This window comes from Schistocerca nitens, chromosome 12, assembly GCF_023898315.1.
Source record: "Schistocerca nitens isolate TAMUIC-IGC-003100 chromosome 12, iqSchNite1.1, whole genome shotgun sequence".
NCBI lineage: Eukaryota > Metazoa > Arthropoda > Insecta > Orthoptera > Acrididae > Schistocerca > Schistocerca nitens.
The window spans coordinates 86,387,306-86,406,343 of NC_064625.1; the positions used below are offsets into that span (position 1 = coordinate 86,387,306).

Consider the following 19,038-nt stretch of genomic DNA (forward strand, 5'->3'; position numbering starts at 1 on the left):
TCACTAAAGTTTGTCGGTGCTTTTGTGGGAGGTGTGTGCGTGCGTGCGTGCGTGTGTGTGTGTGTGTGTGTGTGTGTGTGTGTGTGTGTGTGTGTGTGTGTGTGTGCTGTTGAGGGCGGTGGGGTACGAAACCCACTCGTTACTTGATAACGTCTTGCGGAGCCGAAAACTGCTCAATGAGTGAATTAGGGAAAAAAATTGGCCTTTTATGTAGCTGATAGGTTTTCGCTTAACGATAATCTCTATGAGGCCTGAAACAATTCCTTTAGAGATGTTGCTGGTGGGAAAACAATATATAGTTTGGGATCTCAGTAGCATCCATCATCCTGTATCTTAATAAAATGGTTTAAATGGCTGCAAGCACTATGGGACTTAACATCTGAGGTCATTAGTTCCGTAGACTTAGAACTACTTAAACCTAACTAACCTAAGAACCGCACACACATCCATGCCCGAGGCAGGATTCGAACCTGCGACCGTGGCAGCAGCGCGGTTCCGGACTGAAGCGCCTAAAACAGCTCGGCCACAGCGGACGGCCCAGTATCTTACCAACGAGGAATTTCAAAGGCGCACGCTCAACACAGCAGGAAGATAAGTTTGTTGTTATTGAATGGAAATGTCTGTAGCAGTTCTCTTGTGGTGTCTGTTATCATACACTGATGTAATTTTGGAGATGACTGTTCACACACACCTGATGCATTTTGTAATGTAGCATGAATCTGAAACTCTGGAGTTCCGTTCCTCAATTCCCGTACCATGACACAGTGTGAAGTGTCTCGCGAGTTTGTTAATGTCTTCTAATCTTCCACAGATACCATATCTAGAACATAAAAAATGTAGCGCCAAATCGTTTCTTGGAGGTGCCCAATTTGCAAGAAATCACTCATCATTATACGCACAATGATAGAAAAATATATTATATACACTTTATGATTGAATTTTCTTCTTTTTTTTTTTTTTTTTTTTTTTTGCGTGTGGGAAGAAAATCAAGTATAGCGATGTAGCGAAGGCTTGAATCGTACCTTGATGTGCCCCAAAGGAGAAAAGACTGAGAAACGTGGCTCTGAAGTAAAGCGTGTGGAGATGGAAAGTAATTTGTAGGTTTGTAGCTGTTTGCTTTGAGACGCCTACAATCAAAAACTATACTGAGACCACTCTACATCCTTGTACATTCGGTATCGCGATCGATTAGCAAATGATTGTCGTGTGGGGGGGAAAAAAGGGACAGTTATTAGGTTTATAGTGCCAAGTAAGCTTGTTACTGGCAGCAAACGGAATAAAAATTCTGTACACACCACTGTATGCACATTGGCGGTCTGCCTTTGTGCATCGTAACAGCTAAGGCGACTGCTCACGCTTCGTCGGGAAGCGATTTATAACGATTCGGGCCATACTGACGAAGCCATTGACTGTCGCTGCACACCCCTCCCCGTGCCCTTTGTAGCGCGTGACGCGCTTTATTTCGCCTGTTTACACGCCGCCCTGACGGAAAACCTTTGAAAAGCTGAACTGGCGATCAAAGTAGGCACATTGTCGCAAGCTGACGTCTCTATTTGTCGATGGCGAAATTTCGCATCCCGCCCCGAAAACTCACCCTCCACCTCCTCTTTCGTTCCCTCTCTCTCCCTCTCCCACTCCCTCCCTCCCTCCTCCCACTCCACCCCGGTCTCTCTCTCTCTCTCTCTCTCTCTATCATACCACACGAATCTGTTTGTTCCCATTCTGTGGCTTTCCCTCCTCTCCAAAATTCAGTGCACACCCTCAGCACGCTGGAACGAAAGAATAAGTGAAATCATCCATACTGAAAATCCACCACCCCTGCGCCTACATTCATCTTTTGTACCGGACGTCAGAAAAACAACAGACACGAAAACCAGAAAAATCGCTCGCAGCATGGCCTCTTTTGTCGTACTGTAACAGTAAAATTGGTCCCAGTATTGTGTCTTGTGGTACTCAACGTCGGCGTAGCCACGTGACTCTAGCAAAACACACTTCTCACCCCCCCCCCCCCCCCTCACACACACACACAGAAACATGCGCACGGACACACATGCTGCCCACCTATTCACCATTCTCCGCCAGATTTTCGTGCCTGTCAGATTATTAATTCTCATTTTGTTCCTTTTTCTGTGTGTTGCAGGGGCGGTGTTGGGTCAAAGCGTCTACGCTATTGGTCGCTGGCCTGAGGACTTCCGAAAGCAGCGATTCGGTCTCCAGACACCCCTGCGGGCAGCAAGCTCCGGGTGCCTCGTCACACAGAGTTAAACTCGCGGTTCGCGTCGTCGCAGCGACGCTTCGACTAGCACAGTAGCTGGCCGTGTATAGATACACATTCACCTATCCAGATCTCGAGATTAAGTATACTTACTACTGGGGAGGATAAATTATATATATATATACACGTGTGTACATAAAATAAATTCATCCGTCGCCGCCCCGTAGGAAAATTCGGATATATATATATTATATATACGTAAATGCAAGAAATTTAAAATATTTTCTCTCTCTCTTTTTTCGCACTAAAGATTATACTGCAGGTGTTTTTGTAGGACTTTTGTGAGAGGCTGAGTGTCGAGTGTCGTCTTTCCGAGAAGCGCTTTGTGTTCGTGAGCAGTGGATCAGCCCCTGAGGGGACAGTTTCGCGAGTTCTCTGGCGGGTCCAGCCTAGGAGTGTAATTGTTACAAAGTGTCAATATTAGTGCTCGCAGTTTTGGCCTGGAAGGAATAGATCGTGCAGGACGGTGATAGCGGAGCACGGCCGCGGTCCCTGAAGATGCCAGTCCGCTCGCTGCGAGTGAGGTAGAAGTGTCGACAGCCGAGAGAGAGCCACGTAACGGGAGTCGGGTTCCCCCGGGAGTCGAAGCAAGCCCGTAGCCTGGCGGTCGCCTGCACGAAGCTGTGGGGGTCCCCCACCAACTCCGCCGCCGCCGGCCCGTACGCGCCAGCCGCCGCGGACGCCGCCTCCGACGCCGCCGCCTCCGCCGCCGACGCGTCCTCCGCCGACGCGGGGCCCCGCCCCCAGCAACAGCAGCCGCCGCCGCCGCCGCTCCACCACCAGCCGCAGCAGTACCCCCAAGCCGCTGCCAAAATTTTGGTTTTCGGCGGCAGCCGCGCTGCGTCGAGTTGGGAGACCGAGGACGCGGCTGCGGGGGCGGCTGCGGGGGCGGCGGCGGCTACGGGGGCGGGGCCTGACGAGGACGGAGGCGTGCCGGGGGCGGGCGACGCGGGAGGCGGCGGTCCGGGGGCCGCCGCGGTGGCGCCGCCGCCCAAGATCTCGCCGCCGTGGTCCGACCTGTACCACAACCCCCACCACCACCAGCACGCGCACCACCACCACCCGCACCAGCTTCACCACGCGGCCGTGCAGCAGCAGCAGCAGCACCACCCGCAGCAGCACCACGGCCAGCCGCACCAGCCGCCCCCGCCGCCGCCCCACCCGCACCATCCCCACCACCACCAGCACCACCAGCACCACAACCACCACCAAGCCCAGCACCCGCACGCCCATCAGGGCTCTCCCCACCTCGACCCCGGCATGAGTTCCTATTTCGCCAACTCGTACATGCCCGACCTGCGCAACGGCGGCGTCGTGCCCGCCGAGCACCCGCACGCGCACTACGGCGCCGCCGTGCAGCAAGGCCCCGGAGGCGGCGCCGACCCCAGCTCGGGGGCGGGCGCCGCCTCGTGGGGCGGCGGCGGCGGCGGCGGCGCCGGGGCGCAGCAGCCGCCTCAGGGCATGCCCTACCCGCGCTTCCCTCCCTACGACCGCATGGACATCCGGAGCGCCGCCTACTACGGCGCGCAGCAGTCCGGCGGCGGCGGCGGCCTCGACGGCTCGCCCGGGGGCGGCGGTGGCAACGGGGGCGGCGGGGGCGGAGGCTACCGCTCGGGTTCCCCCATGGGTGGTGGCGGGCAGACCCCCGTCGTGTACGCGAGCTGCAAGCTCCAGGCGGCGGCGGCCGCGGCGGCCGCGGCGGCGGCGGGGAACGGGGGCGGGGCGGGCGGCGGGGGCAGCCCTCCGCTGGACGTGCCGCCTCACCAGCACCAGCACCACGCGCACCACGCGCCGCCCCACCTGCAGCAGCAGCAGCAGCAGCAGCAGCAGCTGTACGCCGACCCGGCGCCGCAGCAGCAGCAGCAGCAGCCGCCGCCGACGCAGCAGCCGCCGCCGGTGCCACCCCCGCACCAGCACCAGCCTCCGCTGGGCGCCGGCGTCCCGCCCCCCGGCCACCAGCACCAGCACCAGCACCCGCAGCAGCAGCAGCAGCCGCCCCCGCAGCAGCACAACGGCAGCCCCGCCAACACGCTGCCCAGCCCGCTCTACCCCTGGATGCGAAGCCAGTTCGGTGAGTGTCCTTTACCTACGTTAACTCTCTCCAACCCATATTTTATCTTACATTAGCAACAAAGTTAAAATACAATTTTTGACTTCTAGCAACACATTTCAGTTTTTGTTAGTGTAATTTCCTAATGGGTCTATGTGGAGGGGTTGGGTTGTTTGGGAGAGGAGACCAGACAGCGAGGTCATCGGTCTCATCGGACTAGGGAAGGAAGTCGGCCGTGCCCTTTGAAAGGAACCATCCCGGCATTCGCCTGGAGCGTTTTAGGGAAATCACGGAAAACCTAAATCAGGATGACGAGACGCGGGATTGGACCGTCGTCCCCCCGAATGCGAGTCAGTGTGGTCTATGTTGACCCAGTACTTATTATCTTGTTGGTCATCTAGTTTACAGGCGCTATGTCACGAATTGCACGTCTCCCCTCGTCGGAGGTTTGAGTCCTCCCTCGGGCATGGGTGTGTGTGTGTTGTCCTTACCTTCCCACGCCCGGGTTCCCGGGTTCGATTCCCGGCGGCGTCAGGGATTTTCTCTGCCTCGTGATGGCTGGGTGTTGTGTGCTGTCCTTAGGTTAGTTAGGTTTAAGTAGTTCTAAGTTCTAGGGGACTTATGACCACAGCAGTTGAGTCCCATAGTGCTCAGAGCCATTTGAACCATTTTGTTGTCCTTACCGTAGGTCAGTTTAAGTAGTGTGCAAGTCTAGGGACCGATGACCTCAGCAGTTTAGTCCCTTAGGAATTCAACCACATTTGTACATTTTGATCTAGTTTACAGATGCCATGTGAGAACACTGGGCTTTCGTGGATAATGCAGAAATATCTAAAATTTGTAATGGGTCCAATTCGATTCACTGGGCTGGAAAGTGTTAAGAGAGCTACTCGTAGAGTCAATCATAACCACGAAAAAATAAAAATAATTAATTCATCGTCACTTTTCTGCTCTATTCGCGGGTGCTTTGTGTCTCCCATTGCTTGCGATAAAGCCTTAACTGTCGCAAGGCTACCCCACGCAGCTAAAATATCTAACTTGCACAGAAATGGCTCAAATGGCTCTGAGCACTATGGGACTTCTGAGGTCATCAGTCCCCTAGAACATAGAACCACTTAAACCTAACTAACCTAAGGACATCACACACATCCATGCCCGAGGCAGGATTCGAACCTGCGACCGTAGCGGTCGCGCGGTTCCAGACTGTAGTTCCTAGAACCGCTCGGCTACTCCGGCCGGCAACTTGCACACAAATTCACTGCACAATTATGGTGGTATATGCACCAGACATTATATCGCTTCCAGCTGTAGCGAAATGCTGCCACCAACTTGATCAAGACCTGATAGACGTGGCTGATGCTGATCGGGAAGTTCAGATCCTACACAACCCATTTTTCGTGCTGTTCAGATCCTACACAACCCATTTTTCGTGCTGTCTGCAAGCTGAAATAACGTGCCAGGAAAAGAGATTTTCGACGCTGAAAACGTTCGCAAAGCGGTTCTCGAATGGCTTCGTGACGTAGAACTAGATTTCTGTCGTCGAGATCTGTAGGAGAGGCAGAAAGTTCCTACCGCTGTTTATAGAGACTTGGTGACTATGTTGAAAATTGTGTCATGTATTTGTGTCACTTTGACTGGTAATCCAGCAGTCAGTAAAAGCTACTTGGCTTGCCACAATAATGTATATCTTACTTTTTAAGTCCCTTCGGACTAAAGCACTTCCTTTTATGAAATGAAACAAGAATAAAAAGAATATAGTATGACGGAGTGAAACCTTCTCGTAAACTGTGAGAACATTCAGTGCGTGCATCACTTAGTCGCGTTTTTTCATACCGCTTTTGAAGGCTACTGGAGTAGATAACAGAATTCCAAACACCCTAAGTGTCAGCTTTTTACAATAAATCTTTTCCCGTAAACATGGACTCCAAAACGCGTACAGTAAGGGGCGTGACGCCTTGTTCATCTTCCTTACTGTGGAACACACCTCTCCTATTGAACAAGGGCTCATAGCTCTTTAGGTATGAAATTCTAGAACCCATGTTTACTGGACTTTTTTTCTTGTTTTGCTGTAAGTAACCTGTCCCCAAATTTTCTAGAAGTATTTTTGAAACACATGTACGGATGTAGACACGTGTGAGGTTGAATCTTGTAGTAACGTAAGCTTTCGGAATATTTGACAGTAAACCACTCAGCGATGCAATGCCTGTATTGTAGCGCCTGCCACGGCAGTTTATCTGAATGCTGGTACGTGAGGTTTCCGCGCTTACGGCACGAACCTGTCACGAAACGTGCTGCTCTTATTTGGATTTTCTCTATTTTCTCTCTCAGTTATACCAGACTAAAATGCCGGAGTGAGGAGCAATTCCTACGAATTCACATGTATCTACACACTCTACAAACAACTGTGATGAGCGTGGTTCATGGTACGTAGCGTTGTACCATAGGATACAGTTTCTTCCCGTTCAATGAATCATATAGGCGGCGGGGAGAATGCCTGCTTAAATTCCACTTTGCGTGGTGCACCTGCTCTTATTTAGTTTTTACTGCCCCTGCAGAAGTGATACTTAGCTGGACTCAAAAAAACGTCTACATTCTACACTTAATAATTTATCTTGAAATTTAGTAAGTAGGCTTTTGAGTGGTAATTTGAGTCTACTTTCAAGAGTACGCTTTTTCACGTCTTCCACTATTTCTACCACACCCTGTCGTGAATCAAACACACCTGTAACCACTCGTGCCGCCCTTGTTTGTATTTATTTAATATCCGCTCGTAGACCCCGTTTGGTATGGGTCCCATACACTTCAGAAATAATCCAAGGTGGGGCGCACAAGTGATTTTTGAGCATTCTACTTTGCAGATTGTGACTGCATTTTCACAGTATCTTGTCAACGAACTGCAATCTGACAAATCTTCTCCCTACAACATAGCCTGTGTGATAATTCCATTTCGTATCCCTCCACATTGTTAAACCTAGGCATTTGTGTGAGGCGTGGTCCTAATTGCGACTCATTGATATGGTAATCATAGGGTGCTACGTTTTTCTTTTTTTTCTATAGCGTGCCTAATTTTACATTTTTGTACGTTTCAAGCTAGTTGCCAGGTTTTCCGTAGTTCTGAAGTACATTATAAAAGAAAACCGACGCACCACTAGAAAATTATCCGAATGGAATGGAAATAGGTTAGTGCAATGTACATATACAGACAAACAAATGGTCACATTTTCTACATCTACATCTACATCCATACTCCGCAAGCCATCAGACGGTGTGTGGCGGAGGGTACCTTAAGTACCTCTATCGGTTCTCCCTTCTATTCCAGTTTCGTGTTGTTCGTGGAAAGAAAGATTGTCGGTATGCCTCTGTGTGTGCTCTAATCTCTCTGATTTATCCTCATGGTCTCTTCGAGAGATATACGTAGGAGAGAGTAATATACTGCTTGACTCCTCGGTGAAGGTATGTTCTCGAAACTTCAACAAAAGCCCATACCGAGCTACTGAGCGTCTCTCTTGCAGAGTCTTCCACTGGAGTTTATCTATCACCTCCGTAACGCTTTCGCGATTACTAAATGATCCTGTAAAGAAGCGTGTTGTTCTCCGTTGGATATTCTCTCTCTCTTCTATCAACCCTATCTGGTACGGATCCCACACTGCTGAGCAGTATTCAAACAGTGGCCGAACAAGTGTACTGTAACATAGTTCCTTTGTTTTCGGATTGTATTTCCTTAGGATTATTCCAATGAATCTCAGTCTGGCATCTGCTTTACCGATGATTAATTTTATATGGTCATTCCATTTAAATCACTCCTAATGCCTACTGCCAGATAATTTATGGAATTCACTGCTTTCCAGTTGCTGACCTGCTATACTGTAGCTAAGTGATAAAGGATCTTTCTTTCTGTGTGTTAGTAGCCCATTACACGTGTCTAAATTGAGACTCAACTGCCATTACCTGCACCATGCGTCAATTCGTTGCACATCTTCCTGCATTTCAGTACAATTTTCCATTCTTGCAACCTCTCGATATACTACAGCATCATCCGCAAAAAGCCTCAGTGGACGTCCGATAGTATCTACAAAAGCACTCCGTCTTCAGGCCACGAGTGGCTTACCGTTACCATCCGACCGCTGTGTCATCCTCAGTGGAGGATGCAGATAGGAGGGGCGTGGGGTCAGCACACCGCTCTTCCGATCGTTATGACGGTATTCTTGACCGGAGCCGCTACTATTCGGTCGAGTAGCTCCTCAATTGGCATCACGAGGCTGAGTGCACCCCGAAAAATGGCAACAACGCATGGCGGCCTGGATGGTCACCCATCCAAGTGCCGACCACGCCCGACAGCGCTTGACTTCGGTGACCTCACGGGAACCGGTGTAGCCACTGCGGCAAGGCCGTTGCCGGTGTTATGTACTACGAGGGGCGTTCAGACGGTAAGCTCCGATCGGTCGCGAAATGGAAACGACTATGAAAATCCGATAAAGCTTTGCACAGATGTGTTGGCTAGTGTCTCTAGTATAACCCCAGTTAGCATCACGTCGCTCTTCTCATTTCTGAGCTCGCAGTGAGTGCGTAAAGATGTCTAGAAAATAGTGTCTGCCGCCAAGTACGAGGGCCTGGTGAGAAATTTCGCCTGAAGCTATGCAGCTAACATTACATAACTGTCGTGCTGTTTCTTCTTCAAGACAATTCTCAGCCGCATTCTGCAGGGGCAATGAAGATGCTCCTGCATCGTTTTCAAATGGAAATGTTAGATTACCCACAATAGTCCGCAATTGTGTCCCCCTGAGTTTCATCTCTGGTCACATGAACCGCTATTTTTGAAGACAACATTTTGACACAGACAACGAGGTGTAGGCCAGCGTGGAGAATTGGCGGAAAGCACTGGCGGCTGCCTTCTATGATGAGGCTATTGAAAATTTGGTACAACGCTATGACAAAAGTCTAAGTCAGAACGGCGACTACGTAGAGAAGTAGCTGAAAGGTGTAGCTAATTGTTACAAGTAAAACATTTCTGATGTTCACTGTCGTTTCAATTTGGCAATCAATCGGAGCTTACTTTCTGAACAGGCCTCGTATATATAAATTTTGTGAATAGCATCGGTCTTACGACACTCCCCTGAGGCACACCTGAAATCACTCTTACTTCGGAAGACTTCTCTCCATCGAGAATGACATGCTGCGTACTGTTATCTAGCAACTCTTCAATCCAATCACACAATTGGTCTGATAGTCCATATGCTCTTACTTTGTTCATTAAACGAAAAACTGGATGATTTATTCAAGAGAAAGAGGTTCACAAATTGAGAAATTCAATAAAGCGTTGGCCCAATTCTGGCCCTTATGCAAGTAGTAATCAGCTTGCTATTCATTGACAGAGTTGTCGAATGTCCTCCTGAGGTGTACCGTGCCAAATTCTGCTCAATTGGAGCCTAGAAAGCGGTAGAAACCATCGCCGTGTTCGAGAGGCCACTGTATTGTCGAAATGTATGCCCGGGATGGCTAACCGCGAAGGGCAACTAAACGGGGCGTAGAATGTCGTCGACGTACCGTCGTGCTGTAAGGGCTCCAGCTATGAAATGAAGTGGCGCTCCAGACCAACACTCTTGGTTGTGGAGCCGTATGGTGGGCGACTGTCAGGTTGGTATCCCAGTGCTGGCCGTGGCGTCTCCAGACCCGTCTTAGTCGTGGAATCTCATTGACTGGAATACAGTGGTCTTCAGTGACGAGTCTCACTTCGAACTGAACATCGATGGTCACCGAAGACGTGTATGGAGGTTCCCCAGACAGTGGGGGGACACCAGCCCGACTATCGACGTCCATACGCCATGACAGCAGGACCCCTCTGGTCATCATCCGCCGCACCCTTAGAAGCCGGCCGCTGTAGATGAGCGGTTCTAGGCGCTACAGTCTGGAACCGCGTGACCGCTATGGTCGCTGGTTCGAATCCTGCCTCGGGCAAGTATGTGTGTGATGTCCTTAGCATAGTTAGGTTTAAGTAGTTCTAAGTTCTAGGGGACTCATGACCTCAGCAGTTAAGTCCCATAGTGCTCAGAGCCATTTGAACCTTAGCCACCCTTAGAGCGCAGCGGTGTGTCGACGATATTCTACGCCCCATTCAGTTGCCCTTGATGGCAAGCCCCCTGGGCTTACATTTCAGCAAAAAAATGCTCGCCCCCCACACGGCTAGATTTTCTATTACTTGTCTTCGTGCTTTCCAAACTCTACCTTGGCCAGCAGGGTCGCCATGTCCCTAGTTGAGAACGTTCGGAGCATTATGGGCAGGACCCTCCAAAAAGCTCGGGATTTTGACGATCGGCCGCGCCAAGTGGACAGAATTTGGCACCATATCCCACAGGAGGACATCCAAAAACTCGGTCAGTCAACGCTAAGCCGAATAACTGCCTGCTTACGTGCCAGAGATAGAGCTTCACGTTATTGACTCGCTTAGTTTGTGAAGCCCTTTCTCATGATTAATGCATCCAATGCGTCTGAAGTTGTAATCATTTGTTTGTCTGTACATGTACATCACAAATACCGATTTTTTGTCTCAGAGTGTATTTTCAAGATCTGTTTGAATACCCGAACACTTTTTTTCAGACTGTACCTCATTAAATACACTGAAGATAGAGAGAAACTGGTACACCTGTCTAGTATCGTGTAGCGCCATCACGAGCACGCAGAAGTGTCGCAACACGACGGGGCAAGGGCTCGGCTAATATCTGAAGTAATGCTGGGGGGAACTGACAGCATGAAACTTGCAGGGATGTCCATGAATCCGTAAGAGTACAAGGGGGTGGAGATCTCTTCTGAACAGCAGATTCCAAGGCATCAGAGATATGAATAATAATTTTCATTTTTGAGGAGTTTGGTAGGCAGCAGAATTGTTAAAATCTCAGAAGAGTGTTCCTGGAGTCACTCTGTAGCAAGGCTGGACGTGTGGGGTGTTGCATTGTTCTGCCAAGTCCGTCGGAATGCACAATGGCCGTGAATGGATGCAGGTGATCAGACAGGATGCTTACGTACGTGTCACCTGGCAGAGTCATATCTAGACGTATCAAGGTTCCCGTATCACTCCAACTGCACACGCCCCACACCATTACAGAGCCTCCAGCAGCTTGAACAGTCCCCTGCTGACATGCATGGTCCATGGATTCATAAGGTTGAGCCGGCGGAAGTGGCCGTGCGGTTAAAGGCGCTGCAGTCTGGAACCGCAAGACCGCTACGGTCGCAGGTTCGAATCCTGCCTCGGGCATGGATGTTTGTGATGTCCTTAGGTTAGTTAGGTTTAACTAGTTCTGAGTTCTAGGGGACTAATGACCTCAGCAGTTGAGTCCCACAGTGCTCAGAGCCATTTGAACCATTTTTTTGATTCATAAGGTTGTTTCCATGCCCGTACACGTCCATCCGCTGGATACAATTTGAAACGAGACTAGTCCGACCAGGCACAATGTTTCCAGTTATCAACAGTCCAATATCGTTGTTGACGGCCCAGGCGAGGCGTCAAGCTTAATGTCGGGCAGGCATCCAGGGTATACGAGAGGGCCTTCGGCTCCGAAAGCCGATATCGATGATGTTTCGTTGAATGGTTCGCACGCTGAGACTTGTTGACGGCCAGCATTGAAATTTGCAGCAATTTGCGGAATGGTTGGACTTCTGTCACGTTGAACGATTCTCTTCAGTCGTCGTTCGTCTCATTCTTGCAGGATCTTTTTCCAGCCGAAGCGATGTCGGAGATATGCTGTTTCACGGGATTCCTGATATTCACGGTACACTCATGAAATCATCGCACGGGAAAATCCCCACTTCATCGCTACCTCGCATGTGCTGTGACTCATCACTCGTACGCCGACTACAACACTGCGTTCAGACTCACTCAAATCTTGATAACCTTCCATTGTAGCAGTGGTAACCGATCTAACAACTCCGCCAGACACTTGCCTTATATTGACGTTGCCAACCGCAGCGCCGTATTCTGCCTGTTTACAAAAAAATGTTCAAATGTGTGTGAAATCTTATGGGACTTAACTGCTAAGGTCATCAGTCCCTAATCTTATACACTACTTAACCTAAACTATCCTAAGGACAAACACACAAAATTTTTCTACACTTACATTTTACTTTTTGTGCACAGTCTCCTTACTCTCTTCCACAATTGATACATCGCTAGCAACGCCGTTTCCACTTCCGGAAGCAGTGTTGGTAGGCCTCTTGCTGGATCGCGCCAAGCGCCGTCTGTGAATTTTCTTCTGTCTCGTCCATCGTTGCAAATCTTTTGTCCTTCCTATGGGGTTTTCAACTCTGCAATTAAAAATATTCCGGAATGGCCAGGTCTGGAGAGCGCAGAGGATGAGGCACCGCAGTGATCTCTCTCTCTCTCTCTCTCTCTCTCTCTCTCTCTCTCTCTCACGCACCAACAGGGATCAACGTGCGGGTGTGTTATCGTGATGCAAGAGCCGTGAATTGTTTCGCCACATTTCAGGCCGTTTCCTTCTCAATTATGGAAATGGAAGAGGATGTAGATGAAGATGAAATGGGAGATACGATACTGTGTGAAGAGTTTGACAGAGCACTGAAAGACCCGAGTCGAAACAAGGCCCCGGGAGTAGACAACATTCCATTGGAACTACTGACGGCCTTCGGAGAGCCAGTCCTAACAAAACTCTACCATCTGGTGAGCAAGATGTATGAGACAGGCGAAATACCCTCAGACTTCAAGAAGAATATAATAATTCCAATCCCAAAGAAAGCAGGTGTTGACAGATGTGAGAATTACCGAACAATCAGTTTAATAAGCCACAGCTGCAAAATACTAACACGAATTCTTTACAGACGAATGGAAAAACTAGTAAAAGCCGACCTCGGGTAAGATCAGTTTGGATTCCGTAGAAATACTGGAACACGTGAGGCAATACTGACCTTACGACTTATCTTAGAAGGAAGATTAAGGAAAGGCAAACCTACGTTTCTAGCATTTGTAGACTTTCAGAAAGCTTTTGACAATGTTGATTGGAATACTCTCTTTCAAATTCTGAAGGTGGCAGGGGTAAAATACAGGGAGCGAAAGGCTATTTGCAATTTGTACAGAAACCAGATGGCAGTTATAAGAGTCGAGGGGTATGAAAGGGAAGCAGAGATTGGGAAGGGAGTGAGACAGGGTTGTAGCCTCTCCCCGATGTTATTCAATCTGTATATTGAGCAAGCAGTAAAGGAAACAAAAGAAAAATTCGGAGTAGGTATTAAAATCCATGGAGAAGAAATAAAAACTTTGAGGTTCGCCGATGACATTGCAATTCTGTCAGAGACAGCAAAGGACTTGGAAGAGCAGTTGAACGGAATGGATTCTGTCTTGAAGGGAGGATATAAGATGAACATCAACAAAAGCAAAACGAAGATAATGGAATGTACTCGAATTAAGTCGGGTGATGCTGAGGGTATTAGATTAGGAAATGAGACACTTAAAGTAGTAAAGGAGTTTTGCTATTTGGGGAGTAAAATAACTGATAATGGTCGAAGTAGAGAGGATATAAAATGTAGACTGGCAATGGCAAGGAAAGCGTTTCTGAGGAAGAGAAATTTGTTAACATCGAGTATAGATTTAAATGTCAGGAAGTCATTTCTGAAAGTATTTGTATGGAGTGTAGCCATGTATGGAAGTGAAACATGGACGGTAAATAGTTTGGACAAGAAGAGAATAGAAGCTTTCGAAATGTGGTGCTACAGAAGAATGCTGAAGATTAGATGGGTAGATCACATAACCAGAAGAAGGGACCGGTTGGTAGGACATGTTCTGAGGCATCAAGGGATCACAAATTTAGCATTGGAAGGCAGCGTAGAGGGTAAAAATCGTAGAGGGAGACCAAGAGATGAATACACTAAGCAGATTCAGAAGAATGTAGGTTGCAGTAGGTACTGGGAGATGAAGAAGCTTGCACAGGATAGAGTAGCATGGAGAGCTGCATCAAACGAGTCTCAGGACTGAAGACCACAACAACAACAACAACAACCTTCTCACATTTTGTCGCAGGCGTCGCTACACGTTCCGATAGTACTATCGATTAACAGTCTACCCATTAACAGTTTGTCCCTGTGGCACGAAAAAAAAAAAAAAGACCTGAGCTGACGAGCTCTTTTTTATCTTGCTCTTTCACACACCTGTAAGTATGGTTTGTATGCTGTGCAAACTTCATCGAAGAATCTCTCGCACTTACGAAGAAAAGTGTACCTATACCAACAAATGCAGCCAATTGTAAGTGAAAAAAATGATGGAATTTCACTTGTGAATTTTTTTTGGTTATATTTTTCAACCTTTTACTGCTATGAGTGTGAATCTTGAATCCTTCCTGGTCATGCTGATAAACTATTATAAATTTATTTCTAAAAGTATAGACAATGGAAATTAAAATGTCCTGTGGTGCGACTCGTGTTCCAAGTCGGCCCGTTTGACGTCCACAACCCCCCCCCCCTCCCTCTACCCCATTAATGAACATCTCATTCTCATTTACGCGACCCAGAAGCTCCTCACAGTTTACCAGGCGAATGTCTTCCTGGTCTTGACTCATGACTCGTGGGACGAACTTGGTGGCAACACGATGCATTCCAGCCTGCTGTGTCAGTATTTCACGATATGATCTAACTGAAATGTCACATTCTTCTACTATCTCTCGGACAGTCAGTCTTCGATTGTCACGCACAGTTTCCTGACACGAGCGTCGTCGGTAGGCGTCGAAGGGCGTCCTGAACGAGGGTCATCTTTAACTTCCGTTCGGGCCTTTTTAAACTGTGTGAACCATTCGTATCACCGGGTACGGCTTAAGCACTCGTCACCGAACGCTTCTTGCATCATTTGTTTTACCTCTATAAAGGTTTTCTTGAGTTTCGCGAAAAATTTAAAGCAGACCCATTGCACCTCTAACTCTGTCGTCTCGAAATTCGGAAACTGTCTGACACAACGTTCTACTGAACCGTAACTAACAGACATACAACAATGAAACTTCCGGCACTTACACATTAAACACAGGCGTGTGCTGGAATGCCACCTGCATTTCGCTCCACCGCGCCGTTGGCGCAAAATTACGAATGTTCCGGAATTTTTTGAACAGGTCTCGTACTGGTATTTGAGGTGAGTCATAAAGTCGACCTCGCTCCAGACCTCACTGCAGATCATCGCTACCTTCAATGATTTCGATCATTAAGAAAGAATGAGCTGTCACTCTACAGGGACGTACAGATACCCCACTGAAAGCGATCCCAGCAGAGTACAAACCGACGCCAATGCGAAGGATGGACACACCTCATATTACACTACTGGCCACTAAAATTGCTACACCAAGAAAAAGTGCAGATGATAGATGGGTATTCATTGGACAAATATTTTGTACTAGAAGTGACGTGTGATTACATATGCACGCAATTTGGGTGCATAGATCCTGAGAAACCAGTAACCAGAACAACCACCTCTGGCCGTAATAACGGCCTTGATACGCCTGGGCATTGAGTCAAACAGAGCTTCGATGGCGTGTACAGGTACAGCTGCCCATGCAGCTTCGACACGATACCACAGTTCATCAAGAGTAGTGACTGGCGTATTGTGACGAGCCAGTTGCTCGGCCACCATTGACTAGACATTTCCAATTGTTGAGAGATCAGGAGAATGTGCTGGCCAGGGCAGCAGTCGAACATTTTCTGTATCCAGAAAGGCCCGTACAGGACCTGCAACATGCGGTCGTGCATTATCCTGCTGAAATGTGGAGTTTCGTAGGGATCGAATGAATGGTAGAGCCACGGGTCGTAACACATCTGAAGTGTAGCGTCCACTGTTCAAATTGCCGTCTGTGCGAACAAGAGGTGACCGAGACGTGTAACCAATGGCACCCCATACCATCACTCCGGGTGATACGCCAGTACGGCGATGACGAATACACGCTTCCAATGTGCGTTCACCGCGATGTCGCCAAACACGGATGCGACCGTCATGATGCTGAAAACAGAACCTGGATTCATCCGAGAAAATGACGTTTTGCCATTCGTGTACCCAGGTTCGTCGTTGAGGACACCATCGCAGGTGCTCCTGACTGTGATGCAGCGTCAAGGATAACCGCAGCCGTGGTCTCCGAGCTGATAGTCCATGCTGCTGCAAACGTCGTCGAACTGTTCGTGCAGATGGTTGTTGTCTTGCAAACGTCCTCATCTGTTGACTCAGTGATCGAGCCGTGGCTGCACGATCCGTTACAGCCATGCGGATAAGATGCCTGTCATCTCGACTGCTAGTGATACGAGGCCGTTGGGATCCAGCACGGCGTTCCGTATTACCCTCCTGAACCCACCGATTCCATATTCTGCTAACAGTCATTGGTCTCGACCAACGCGACCAATGCGATAAACCGCAATCGCGATAGGCTACAATCCGACCTTTATCATCGTCGGAAACGTGATGGTACGCATTTCTCCTCCTTAAACGAGGCATCACAACAACGTTTCACCAGGCAACGCTGGTCAACTGCTGTTTGTGTATGAGAATTCGGTTGGAAGCTGTAGGTGTCGCAAACGGCGCCAACCTTGTGTGAATGCTCTGGAAAGCTAATCATTTGCATATCGCAGCATCGTCTTTCTGTCGGTTTAATTTGGCGTCTGTAGCACGCCATCTTCGTTGTGTAGCAATTTTAATGGCCAGTAGTGTGCATGTGGTCAGGTAGCCTAGAGTGTATTGTCATGAGAATCGCTACGATTTATCGAGTGTCCCAAAAGAGACAGAATTTTAATCGTTTCATCAAGGATTTTTTTGTAAAAGCAGGAGAGTTGGACTCATCGAGGTTCGAATTAGCAAGAATGGACCGCATCTGTTTTGTTCCTCTTGGCCTCTCTCTCTCTCTCTCTCTCTCTCTCTCTTTCCCTCTTGCAGAAGATACGCGCGCGCCCGTACACACACACACACACACACACACACACACACACACACACACACACACCCCACACACCCAGAGAGAGAGAGAGAGAGAGAGAGAGAGAGAGAGAGTGAGAGAGGGGGGGGGGGGGGGGACACACGCTCAGGCAGCGTGCAGCCGCAGCAGATCGTAAGACGGTCACCTAGGCTGGCCTCCCCAGACACAGCACACAGCAGGATGGACAGAGGATTCGCCACGCATTCCTCGCGCCTGCACCCGCCTTGTTCTTGCGACTGCGGGGGCGAGCGGACAATACGAGACCTCCCGTCGCAGCCGGCACCGCTACAATGGCGGAGCCCCCCCGCGGACCGCCACCATTCAGATTGAGACGTCTGGCCCGTCCGAATAAATCACCCCCCACCACGCACTCCTCCCAGGTAGCTAGCGCCTCTGTTCCGTGGACAGGGAGTAATACGCGCCCGTTCCTTCGGCTCCCAGCGCACTCCCTTGTCGTAACCCGAAACAACTGAAAAATCATTTCAAGTTATTATCGCTATTATTCGTTGACGTCCAGCGACTGGCATAAACAACACAGTTTTAACGTTGTAGTCACTTTTAATGTCAACATTTAGTGTGGCAGTCCCAAAAGGCTTTCCAGATACCGCTACCATATAAAATTTTTTGTTGATTCTCGTAAATTACAAAGATAACACAAAATGGGGGTATATTTACATCGTTTGTTAGTATGCTGTGCACATAATTAAAAAAAAATCATCGCTGACTTCGCTCAGATGAAGTGAATGACTTGTTGTGATGTCTTCATTACATCCATTCGTGTGGCTCCTTCGATCTTGATAATCACTGTTTACAAATTTTCAAAGGGCACTTAAAACATGTCACAATCTACTCTACTTTACCGTACAAACAAGGTGATGTTCAACGCAAATTTTGATCAAAAATGGTTCAAATGGCTCTAAGCACTATGGGACTTAACATCTGAGGTCATCAGTCCCCTAGAACTTAGAACTACTTAAACCTAACTAACATGAAGACACCACACACATCCATGCCCGAGGCAGGATTCGAACCTGCGACCGTAACAGCAGCGCGGTTCTGGACTGAAGCGCCTAGAACCGCTCGGACATAACGGCTGGCGCTAATTTTGTTCCGATTTAACTAACGATGTGTCGACCGTCATGTTATCTATCATTTCTGTCTTCTGCACACCCTGCTAACGCATTTCAGATAAAGTATATTAAAACATGAGAGAGTGTGACAGTTTGGGCTAATAACAACAACATAAAAATTATTTGAAAGCATTACAAATATGTTACTTTTGGAACACAAAATCATATATATTTTTATTTTTATTTTAACTGATTAAGTGAAGTAGGCGAGTAAATGTGATTTCCTGAAATGCGTAATTTCTTTAAGATGTTTTTCCACTTTTGGGCATGGATGAATATTTCCATTGTCTCTAAGCCGCCATTTTCCAGCTCTTCTCTAAAGTGTTCAGTGTTTTAAGATCACTCTCTATTGGAACACTGTGTCCTATTCCATCTGTATGCTTCGCTATAGCTGTTTTGTTAGCGTTGTATAAACTGAAACAGCCAGCCTGTTCTTTACAGCGGGTTTAAAAATTTCTGCCTGTTCGGTCATAGAACATGCAAATACGGTAAGGAACGATTTTAATGTCTGCGCGTGTACTTTTGTTAAATCTTTTCGTTTAGCTATTGCAGCCTCAAGATGGGGTTTGTACCGCGAAATATGCTGTTTTAGTCAGTAATTTAAGTAAATCGACAAACATTTCTGACTGGTACCGATCTCTGAAACAA

General features: G+C 48.4%; 1 protein-coding gene across 1 annotated transcript in view; it reads left to right on the plus strand.

Moving 5' to 3' along the window:
* The first annotated feature begins 3,238 nt into the window (after positions 1–3,238).
* Positions 3,239–19,038, plus strand: part of LOC126215149 (homeotic protein antennapedia-like) — a 79,156-nt gene continuing 63,356 nt past the window's right edge. The window contains exon 1 of the mRNA XM_049941810.1: positions 3,239–4,346. Within this exon, the coding sequence (XP_049797767.1) occupies positions 3,536–4,346 (811 nt within the window). The 5' untranslated portion in view covers positions 3,239–3,535. The remainder of the gene's footprint in view (positions 4,347–19,038) is intronic.